Source organism: Salvelinus sp. IW2-2015, linkage group LG20 (genome assembly GCF_002910315.2).
Source record: "Salvelinus sp. IW2-2015 linkage group LG20, ASM291031v2, whole genome shotgun sequence".
Lineage (NCBI taxonomy): Eukaryota > Metazoa > Chordata > Actinopteri > Salmoniformes > Salmonidae > Salvelinus > Salvelinus sp. IW2-2015.
Window position 1 is genome coordinate 54,910,881 of NC_036860.1, and position 12,199 is coordinate 54,923,079.

General features: G+C 42.0%; 1 protein-coding gene across 2 annotated transcripts in view; it reads right to left on the minus strand.

Annotated features, from left to right (window-relative positions):
- cabp1b (calcium binding protein 1b) overlaps positions 1–5,181 on the minus strand; it is a 31,724-nt gene extending 26,543 nt beyond the window's left edge. The window contains exon 1 of one of the 2 annotated variants that reach the window (XM_024013293.2): positions 4,195–5,181. In XM_024013293.2, the coding sequence (XP_023869061.1) occupies positions 4,195–4,887 (693 nt within the window). In that variant the 5' untranslated portion in view covers positions 4,888–5,181. The remainder of the gene's footprint in view (positions 1–4,194) is intronic. The other variant, XM_024013294.2, reaches the window with a different exon arrangement.
- Positions 5,182–12,199: the final 7,018 nt, after the last annotated feature.

A 12,199-nucleotide genomic window follows, 5' to 3' on the forward strand; every position in this document is an offset into this window, starting at 1 on the left:
CCCCCTCTCATCACTTTCCCATAACGTCCCCCTCCTCATCCCCTTCTCATAATGGCCCCTTCTTAAACTTTCCTCATAACACCCCCCCCCCCCCCCCCCACAGCCCTTTCCTCAACGCCCTCCTCCTCATCCCTTTCCTCATAACGCCCCCCTCCTCATCCCGTTCCTCAAAACGCCCCCTCCTCATCACTTTCTCATAATGCCCCCCTCATCACTTTACTCATAATCTGCCCCCCTCCTCATCCACCCTTTCTCATAATGCCCCCTCCTCATCCCTTTCCTCAAAACGCCCCCTCATCACTTTCTTCATAATGCCCCCTCATCATCACTATCCTCATAATGCCCCTCTCCTCATCCTTCTTCTCTTTTTTAATTTTATTTAAAAAATATATATTTAACCTTTATTTAACTAGGCAAGTTAGTTAAGAACAAATTGTTATTTAAATGACGGCCTACCTCGGCCAAACCCGGATGATGCTAGGCCAATTGTGCACCTTCCTATGGGACTCCCAATCATGGCCGGTTGTGATACAGCCTGGAACGCACCCCTCCTCATCACTTTCCTCACAACGCCCTCCTCCTCATCACTTTCCTCATGACACCCCCCTGCTCATCCCTTTCCTCATAATGCCCCCCTCATCCCTTTCCTCATAATGCCCCCTCCTCATAACGCCCTCCTCCTTATCCCTTTACTCATAGCCCTTCTATTTCAGCAATTCCTTCTGATGAAAATGAAAGTGAAAGTGTAGGCTCTGCCCTAATTTATGTGCTCTCTATCATCATAGCATGACAAATGGCCCAAGACGATGCCCAAGGACCAGTCAGCCCTTCCTCCATCAAGGGGCCAACATCTTTCCCTACAGTATCCAGAGGACTGACTATTAAATGTGTGATAGAATAATACTATAGTATCCATGTTTGGTATCTATCAATAGAACTCTGAAGCTAGCTACAGTATATGGATGTATGATCTCTGTGGTTCCTTATAATTGTTCAGAGTAAACTCTGACGACACTGTATGCAATTTTCCTACTCTGCCCACCCCCACAGGTCATCACACATAGATGTGACCCCCTTCCTAGAGGCTTCCTTGGCTGGTTTGATCTGATTGGATATCTTAGTTTTACTACCTTTTCGTTTGGTCTGTGGATTGGACAACAATTGATTTTGAATACAAACAAGTCATATCTGGTATAAATGGAATGAATGTCTGTTGTTCTCTCATCTTGATATTTTCTAATTTCCTAGGTTTCTATGCCTCTGGCCTAGTAGGCATCTCTTTGTTCATGCTTTGTCTTGTAACTTAACCTTAGGACCTATATGCCTAGAATTAGGTTTTGTTAATAATGTCAGTATTGCCTTGTATGTGAATCCGTTCAATTTAGAAAGTTATTAAATAATACTTGCATTTTGCCATCACTTCTCATGACCATTCCCTGATATTACTCAGCAAAACGCCAAAATTCTTGCTTGCATATTTTYCTCACGTGTGCTGCCTCTACGACCTGTAGGTCACCAGGCTGCTCGTTAGGGCGCACACCTGTCACCAGCGTTAGTCGCATAATGACACTCACCTAGACTCCATCACCTCCTCGTTTACCTGCCCTATATATGTCACTCCCTTTAGTTTCTTCCCCAGTCGTCATTGTTTCTTTTCCTGTTCCATGTCGGTGCGCTGTTCATGTTTCTTGTTTTGTTCTTTTATTTATTAAATGTATACACTCCCTGAACTTGCTTCCCGACTTTCAGCGTACATTACAATTTTAATTATCTTTATGGAGTCAGATATAGTTTTAATAGACTTTGTCCATTAATTGAATAGTCTTATTACAGGTCGCATGTAAGGTACATATACACATATCAAATATTACCCTGCTACAAAAGCATGCTATTTATATGGATGCTTGAGATAATGTTTTCTTATGCAGGAATCCCTGCTTTAGTCACCAATTTGCAAACTGGCTTTGTCAGGTAGCGCGTTAGCCAAAGGATTTTAATATTTTTACTACCACACGAAAGGCTGTTCTCCTCCACTCTCTCATAATCAGGTCTTGGGAGTGTTATATTTAGCTTCCACTGGCAGAGAATGAGTTCTGTAGGGAGACCTTGATGTTACATAAGAAAAATATGAAATATAGAATGTCAGTGGGTACATTCTCACTCCATATCAAAACATTTATTCAAAGTATACTTGTGCCAATAAAAATATATGATAAGATAGATATAAGATAGATATGATATGACATGTAAATGTCACCTAATAGATTATCACAACCAAAGATCCAAACACACGCATGCACCTATGTGCACACACAGGCAAGTGTACACACACACACACACACACACACACACACACACACACACACACACACACACACACACACACACACACACATCTTTGTATCAGACAAACAGAACATCTTGCAATATCTAGACACCACCACACAACTCTCAGTTGAATTGAAACTTTGCTATTACGTAATTGGACACAAAGACTGCATATCCAGTTATAGATCTGATACTACTGAAATAGTCTGAGAGCTTTCTGACAAGTCTCTGACTTACAGTAACTAGCATCAAGTGACACAGTCCCCTTGCATACTTTTCTGCTCAAAAATTCCTCCAGCTGAGCAATTTCACAGCCAAGTGAGCGAGAAATAGACAGATATTGTCATTAAAGGTCCTTCAATATTCCCATTTCAAAGCACAATGACTGGATAGAGTGATAGAGGGCTACTGCATCGTGTCTCACTGTGGAGCAGATTGAGATACTGTAGGCACTATAGAGCACAGCAGTGCTGCATAGATTGGGGTTTGCTGCCTAGAACTCCTGTGACTGATTGAAGCTCTGGCCTGGTTTGAGTGAAGTTATTTCTGGCACACATTAACACATGGGAAACATGTTGTCTCCTTCTGAGCTTTCTATCTCCCTAAGCACTGAAACTAATATCTCAGCGCCACAGGAAGAAAACAATGGATAGCCTACTGATGCAGAGCAACAGAGGCACTATAGGAACGGGGTTATTTGATGAGGACTTTGAGGAGGACCTTTGTATTAGTAGAGGGTAGAGGAGATGGGATGCAGGAATGAAGAGATGGAGAAGCACCCTTCTTTTACCATCGACCCTCACCTCTCCATCTGTAGGTTTACAGCCCCAAAGTATAGCGTAGATTTTACCTTTACCTTCCCCAATTTCTCACAGTGTTATCACTGTTCAATGTCACTTTCTTTTTTAAACACTTGATGTGAGTGTGACTTACCACAAATAGCTGTGTGTGTGTGTGTGTGTGTGTGTGTGTGTGTGTGTGTGTGTGTGTGTGTGTGTGTGGGCAGTCGGGTGTTCAGCACAGCTACAATTTCCACAGGATTGGAAAGTTTATCCACCTGACTGACATGATGAGAGTATCCTTATTCATACTGCTACGCATGGTAGTCTGCCAGCCCCGCCATGAAACGAATTATCAGATACATGGAAGTTCAATTTGGACTCAAAATGTACATACATTTTTAATATGGTCAGCAGGGGTGAATGGGTGTCCGGTCACATTTTGGCTTGGGTTGCTGCTCTACCTGTCTCTCACCTTTGACCCTACCAGACCAACCTGACACTGTGAAGCATTCTCATTTTGTCATGCTTGAGCTGTCTGAGCTATATAATCTGACCTATAGGCTACTACTCATATCTATCCAACGGTCTTGTTTCAAATACATTGGAATCTTTTAGGAAAAATCTTTGGGAAATGTTATAGTGCACTGTGCAGTTCGAAAAATCCATAATCCCAGCCTTCTGTTGTCACGCATCCTATAGCTTTTGCAACTACCTGCTCTGAACGAAAGGTTCATCCTTCATTTCTGTGTTATGAATTACTGTTTAATGGTGTTACACAACAAAACACCTACGCGTTTATTCGTGCATAATAGAGCCGTTAATGCCAAAATGCATGAAATGGTCAATTGTGTAAATTAAGTTGAATCTTTTTGCATTTAGAAATTATAATTCAAATCGACCCTTGAAATAAAAGTGAGTTTAGGTCTCGCGGCGTTTTTTGGCAAATGCACATAAATGAATTGCCTATTGTGACTAATAATCCCCAGTCTACTTGTTGAATCCTTGAGCTGACTTTGAATGTTTGTTCGAGAGTAGGCAGGCTAATCAATGTGTTGTAGTGCTGTCTAGACACGGATTTACCTACCTGCCCGAAGACTGATTTCACTATCGGATGCAGATTGGAGTCATGTTCAGGTGGAGCTGTGCTGAGTCTTTTGGCGGTGCGGCTGGTACGGGGACCGGGCACTGGCGTGGACGATACCGGTGGATCAGAGTTTAAACTCGTGGACGACCCAGCATTTATTCTGTCCTTTGATTCAAAAAAGTACGCAGTATCGTCGGATTGTTTTGTATGGGATGGAGTTGGCGAGGACCTCCGGTCCGGACGTGCGTTCCCGTGGTGATGCGCAGGCGGCAGGTCACATTTGGAGGTGTTGTGATGGTGGTGGTGTGGGTGGAGGTGTCTGGACGACTTACTGCGGTCTTTCCCACTGCGATCCATTCGCTCTCTCATTTCTTCCTGTCTGTAGCCGTCATCGTAGTGGTTGCTGTGTTGTTGGAAGTGGTGGGAATGTACCCGTTTATCACCTCCATTCCTGTCTGTCCTGCCACCGGCATGCCTCGGTTGACAAAGCGGTCTGCGCGCGCTTGCCTCGCACTCATCGCTCCAACACGGCTCGTCAGGTACACCGCTACCTCCGTCGGGTTGATGATGGTGACTGCGGTGGCTGCGCGACCCATGATGCTCAGAATGATGTGCGGATCTGCGACTCACCGGTACCGCTGAAGATCTCAACAGAGAGGTCGTAGATTCGCTCTTGGGAAGAGAGGAGCTCATTGCCGTGTGCGGTTCTTTTTACCTTAATGTATTCCTGTGTGCAGATACCAGGACAAGACTGAAGGTCGGGTGAAGACAGTTGCAGGTGCTGGGCATTTAGCCGGTATACTGTGTAGTCAGGGCAGTCTATTGGATCCCCTCTCAGTAGCCTATTCGCGCGTCTCTACAGCCTAGGCTACAGTGCAAACTAGGAACACCCACCCACTGTGAAATGCTAAAGTTCTGAATGCCACCTGCTCATTCTATTGTATAGATGCGAGGCTACGTGTCATACGAAGTGACGAATCAGTCGCTTCTATACACGCGCAGAACGCATCAGTGAATTTGGGTGGCTTTGGAAGGGGATTTTATAGTTGCCTGCTATGCGGCGTGCCGTACACTGTCCTCGCGCAAAGTTCGTTAGGTCCCGCGTCACCACAGAATATAATGAACCGTAAAAGAGCCGTATATCATTATAATTAGTCACTCCTCTACTCATTCATTCCCGGGGGTCGTGAGGTTGAGCATCACATGATTTGAAGCAAGATAATAGGTGAGAGGGGTACGACATTGTTTTTACTTCACTGCCTTGCCAGAACAATTGTCAATCAAAGTTTTTTGTTCAGTTATTGATTAATTAAAATACCTAACTAGAACTGCATCTCTTGGACAAATATTCCTATATTCATGTCAGAGTTAAGTACTTTAGTATCAGCATGATATTCTCAATTTCATCAATTAATCATATTGCAGGGAATGAACGATTTTACTCTTTTCCTCTCATCTTCTGTCTAGTAACTCTATGAGGACTATTAGGAATTGCCATTCTACCAGAGTAAAAAGCAACAGCCTGCATGGAATTCCAACCAAACTCCCCATCCCCAGACATATCTAACCATCTTCCAACTTTCCATCCATCCTATAGTCTACTCTAAACATTTTCAAAATATATATCCAGTGAAACCGTATTGCTCAATGCCATCAAAACAAAAATCTATATATATTTATTCTCCTCCACAATGTCTAAATAGGCTATTATCACTCCTGTTGGCAGTTGGCTCTTTCTCAAGTGGCCTCTGTCTTTCTCTGGCCTCTCTCTCTCCCACAGTGTTCTCCCTCCCTCCCTCCATCCCCCCTAACCCTAACTCTCTCTCTCCCACAGTGTTCTCCCTCCCTCCCTCCCTCCATCCTCCCTAACCCTAACTCTCTCTCTAGGGTAAACAGATGGTCTCAAGCTGAAAGTGGAGCTTATGTAACATTGTACCTTCACCTTTCAACACCATCTCCATACATTTGTAATGGTCAAATCACATGTACAATTACTTAGCACTTCACCTATTATAAAGGGTTTGTAAGGGATGTATCATTGGTTGTAATTGTGTGATTGTTTGTGCCTGCTAAATAATTGAGTTATATGTCTGTTATAATTCAATCAATTAGTTATTACTGTTTAATACCAATAACAAAAATGCTCTAGAAACAAACTGTTTTTACAACTTTTGCAAATCCTTTATAAAGGGCACTTAAATGTAAAGGGTATTTTGAACCGCACCATTTACTCATATGAGTGTGTCAAATGTATTTGTCTCAATGGAAATTGTAAAAAATAAAAAAAATAAAAATGGAATTCACTACATTCAATACATTCTTGACCATACATATTTGGGTTGTTCCACCAATTTGGTCAAAGAAAACGTTTGATTTCACCTCATTTTTACATTCTGTCATACACTGTAAACCCCAAGGCATGTTTAACTCAAATACTTCTAGTAATTTGTACTCAAAGTCAATGAAAAATCATTATTACATAAAATGTTTATGTGGTAACTTTTTTCCCCAGCATGCTCTACTGCAGGTTGATTTAAAAAAAAAAGTTTAATATCTGTGTTTTTGCATGGACATTGAGTGATTGATTGATTAAATGCTATGATACACAAAGATAAATAAAACAATTCTAACTAATCCAATTATTGAATTTGTACACCCATTACTAAAATGGTTGTTCCAGTTTAAATGGGTTAGGTCATTTCCTCCTACTATTTTTATCCCTGGCAGTCATTATGAATGCAGGTTGTGGATGAATACAAATTGCAACTGTTGGATAACCTAACGCTGGCTGGATTCCAATAGGAATTACATATCACACAAGACAGTATAATGCGATTATCAGTACATTTCAGGTACATTTCCCATGTTGCCCACAAATACTGGTTGGAAGATTACTGTGAACATTTTTTGGAAAGTTTGTCGAATTTTGCAACCCTACTTGCAGGCCTGATGTGGCCTGTAAATTATGTGTTTCAGGCCGCTGTATAAGGCCTGACGTATTAGGCCTGATGATATATGTAATGGTTAAATTATAATGATAATATTCACATAGGAACTCACTTGGTGAAGGCCACAGGACTGAAAATGAATGAATTCAACAACCATGTCTCTTTCACTAACAAATACAGTCATGGGTGGTTTACTCTACAATTCAGTTGAAAAGGCAAGGTACAATCGCAAGTTATTGGATGTGTGGCTTAGTGGGGGCGTTACATTTAAGTATACCTTACTCAAAAAACCTGCATTTGTATTACTCATATGAAGGTAATCGGTTTCCTCAAAATGTTTGAGTAGCCAGAACGTATCCGGTTTTACAGTGTAAGGAGTACACGTTCAACTTAATAAACAAAAAACATGTTTTCCCATCTCCTAGAGGTAAAAAAAAAAACTATATTAAGTAAGTACGTGACGGGGGTTGACGATTTCATCTTGTGACGGGGGAATGGAAGCTTTTTGTGTGCGACAGAGGGACAAGCTTCATTTTTTAAATTTCATTATCAATACATTTCTAGCCTATCTATGGGTAACAGGGGACGTGTTATTCTCGACCTGCTGTCACGACTTCKGCCGAAGTCGGTTCCTCTCCTTGTTCGGGCAGTGTTCGGCGGTCGACGTCACCGGTCTTCTAGCCATCGCTGATCCATTTTTCATTTTCCATTTGTTTTGTCTTGTTTTCCCACACACCTGGTTTTCATTCCCTCATTACGTGTTGTGTATTTAATCCTCTGTTCCCCCTATGTCTTTGTGTGGTATTGTTTGTTTGTAAGTGCTTGTGCACATGTTGACTGGTGCGCGTCGGGTTTTGTACCCAAGTTGTTCTTTTCTTGATGCCGTTGGTTTTGGAATTAAACTGCTCCGGCTATTAYCTAGTTCTGCTCTCCTGCGTCTGACTTCCCTGCCACCAGTTACGCACCCCTTACACCCGCTCAGTTTTCCAATGTGTCTATTGAAAATAAATATTGAAAAAGGAATAGTTTCACCATATTAAAACAAGAGTTCAGTTCACCTAACAGGCTGAACTTTAAACAGATGTAAATGGAAAGATGTAAATTAATCACTAATAACATTACATAAATAAATAATAATCTTCAGAAATGATTTTGTCAAAGCAACAAAATAACCAGGGCTTTACAATGATGGTGAAAACTTGGAGAAATGTTGGTTAAGTGGGTTAAAATTTTCCTAGAGAACTGAGACGGTACACAGATGGACATGTCAAAATGCAGAATTTTGGCACTTTAGCAAGTCTTTATTCATATTGAAAATGAGATTTTGTTGAATTATCTATGTGGTCTATATTAAAGGGCTCTTCATTTAATATAACAGGCTTTCAAAATTCAATATTGGTCCACAAATTATACTTAAAATATCAAAGGGATGCAAAAGGGACTCATTTCATGGAACGACCCATTAAATGATAGACCAGAAGATCTAACAGGTGGGGGACAGTAGATCTGAAGCTCTTTATCAATAGCAGATCTTCAGATAAAAACATAATAACCAATTTCTGTTATGATTATGTACCGCATGGGGATGTGTGAAACTTACTCCTCAGCCTGAAGTGTCCCCACTTGCACCATGAAATAGCTAGCTTTTCACGTGGCGCGACTGGTAACGCTTTGGCAGGGCGGTCACGTGTGTTAGTAAAGCAGTGCTGGGTTTGAGCCTCGGTGTGAGTCAAATCAGGAGTAAGTGGTATTTGCTAAGCAAGAGCGTGAAGTCCTTTACAATTGCATCATTAATGAAATAATAACTAAGTGAGTGCTGAAAATGTAGTCAGATAGCTGAAGTAAAATGTGACAGTATCTGTATGCCCATGGTCTTTACTCACACAACAGATGTCCAGGGATCCAGGCACATGTCAAATTCTGTTAATATATAGACACAATTAGACACACAACCTCTCCCTCCCTCCAAACTGTGCTTCAGTGTGCAAAGCTGAGAAGTGAGCCTCCTCTCCCCTGTCTCTTGGGAGTTTGTGTTTTCTGACATCTGTGTCTCTGTATCCCCTGCTCCAGGGATAGTCGGCAGAATATCTTGCTTCTCTTTTCATTTCTTTCCCATCCGTTCCCTGATTTCATCGCCTTCTTCTCCTGCTCTTGTTCTAGCTATTTCTAATTTTGTCATCCTCTCCCCTTCCCTGTCTTTCCTGTTTCTTCTCTGTCCTGCTTTTTTGACATGTCACTCTTATGTATGTAGGTCTGATATTTATGGGGAGGAGTAGTTATAGATATTAAAACTTAACATAATAACATATTTACACCAGTGACGGCCGGTACCATTTAAGATTAGGAAGAACAATTTTTATTAATGAGCATGATTTTATTTCTATTTCAGCCTATTGGATGACTGTCATTCATATTCCATTCACCTAGCTTAATGTAACATTGATAGGTTTAGGCTACAGTACGACATGATACAAAAATTTGCCCTATACCCATCATTAAGTTGCTGGAACCTAGCCTACATGAACATTTATAAAGTAAGTGCACAGGTCAAGGGACAAATTGGAGTAATCAAGGTGACAGCATAGCCGCGGGAAGTAGAGGTGCTAAGGGGGCTGCAGCACCAAAATTCACCAAAATAGTGCACTAGGCCTTTATTACTCCTGTATGAGCAAAGCAAAATATTTGTCAGAAGAGCGGGGAGAAATCTCTCTCTCTCTCTCTCTCTGCTGCTTCTCCTTAATTTTTGAAGAAATTAATTTGTTCAAAACTGTTCAACTGTTCAACATTTTATGCACTGCAGTGCTAGCTAGCTGTATCTTATGCTTTCAGTACTAGTTTCATTCTCTGATTCTTTGACTGGATTGACAAAATGTCAGTTGATGCTGCAAGAGCTCTGATAGGTTGGAGGACGTCCTCCTGAAGTCATCATAATTACTGTGTAAGTCTATGGAAGGGGGTGAGATCCAAGAGCCACCTAGGTTTTGTATTGAAGTCAATGTAGCCAGAGGAGGACAGAAAATAGCTGTCCTCTGACTACACCACGGTGCTACCCTACAGAATGCTGTTGAGGCTACTAGAGACCTTCATTGCACTGTGTGTTTTAATCAGTTATTTGGTAACGTGAATATATTTAGTAGTAGTTTTATCTAGTTTATCTAGTTTTATCTACAAAGGATAACTTTTTTAAATGTTTCACTATTTTTATTTTTATGAAATTCACTGAGTAGGATTGTCCTCCCCTTTCTCCTATGAGGATCCCCCACTGATTTTATCAAAGCTGCTCCCCTCTCTCTCGCTCTCTCTTAGCTCTCTATGCCTCTATAGGGTGACATGTCCAATGACACCAATAATCTCCTATGGTGTGACAATGTCCAATGAACACATATCTTCCCTATAGTGTGATCATGTCCAAGAACACACATATCTCCCTATAGGGTGACATGTCCAAGAACACACATATCTCCCTATAGGGTGACCTGTCCAGAACACACATATCTCCCTATAAGGGTGACATGTCCAAGAACACACATATCTCCCTATAGTGTGACATGTCCGAGAACACATATCTCCTATAGGGTGCATGTCAGAACACATATCTCCTATAGGGTGACATGTCCGAGAACACACATATCTCCCTATAGGGTGGACACGTCCAAGAACACACATATCTCCCTATAGGGTGACATGTCCGAGAACACACATAATCCCCTATAGGGTGACATGTCCGAGAACACACATATCTCCTATAAGGGTGAATGTCCGAGAACACCACATATCTCGCTATAGGGTGACCATGTCGAGAACACACATATCTCCCTATAGGGTGAATGTCCGAGAACACACATATCTCCCTATAGGGTGACATGTCCGAGAACACACATATCTCCTATAGGGTGACATGTCCGAGAACACACATATCCTCCTATAGGGTGACACGTCCAAGAGCACACAGGATCTCGCTATAGGGTGACATGTCCGAGAACACACATATCTCGCTATAGGGTGACATGTCCGAGAACACACAATCTCGCTATTAGGGTGACATGTTCCAGAACACACAATATCTCGCTATAGGGTGACATGTCGAGAAACACACATATCTCCCTATAGGGTGACATGTCAAGAGCACACATATTGCTATAAGGGTGACATGTCCAAGAACACACATATCTCCCTATAGGGTGACATGTCCGAGAACACACATATTCTCGCTATAGGGTGACATGTCCGAGAACACACATATCTCGCTATAGGGGTGACATGTCCGAGAACACACATATTCGCTATAGGTGACTGTCCGAGAACACCATATCTCGCTATAGGGTGACATGTCCGAGAAACACATATCTCGCTATAGGGTGACATGTCCGAGAACACACATATCTCCCTATAGGTGACATGTCCAGAGCCAACATATCTCGCTATAGGGTGACATGTCCGAGAACACACATATCTCCTAAGGCTGACATGTCCGAGAACACACATATCTCCCTATAGGGTGATGTCCGGAACACACAATATCTCCCTATAGGGTGACATGTCCGAGAACACACATACTCTCCCTATAGGGTGACATGTCCAAGAGCACACATATCTCCCTATAGGGTGACATGTCCGAGAACACACCATATCTCTATAGGGTGACATGTCCGAGAACACACAATATCTCTCCTATAGGGTGACACGTCCAAGAACACACATATCTCCCTATGGGTGACAATGTCCAAGAACACACATCTCCCTATAGGGTGACATGTCCGAGAACACACATATCTCCCTATAGTGTGGACATGTCCGAGAACACACATTCTCCCTATAGGGTGGAATGTCCCAAGAACCACATATCTCCCTATAGGGTGACATGTCCAAGAAGACACACATATCTCGCTCATAGGGTGACATGTCCCGAAAACACACATATCTCCTATAGGGTGACATGTCCAAGAACACACATATCTCCCTATAGGGTGACATGTCCAGACACACATTCTCCCTATAGGGTGACACGTCCAAGAACACACATACTCCCTATAGGGTGACATGTCCAAGAACACACA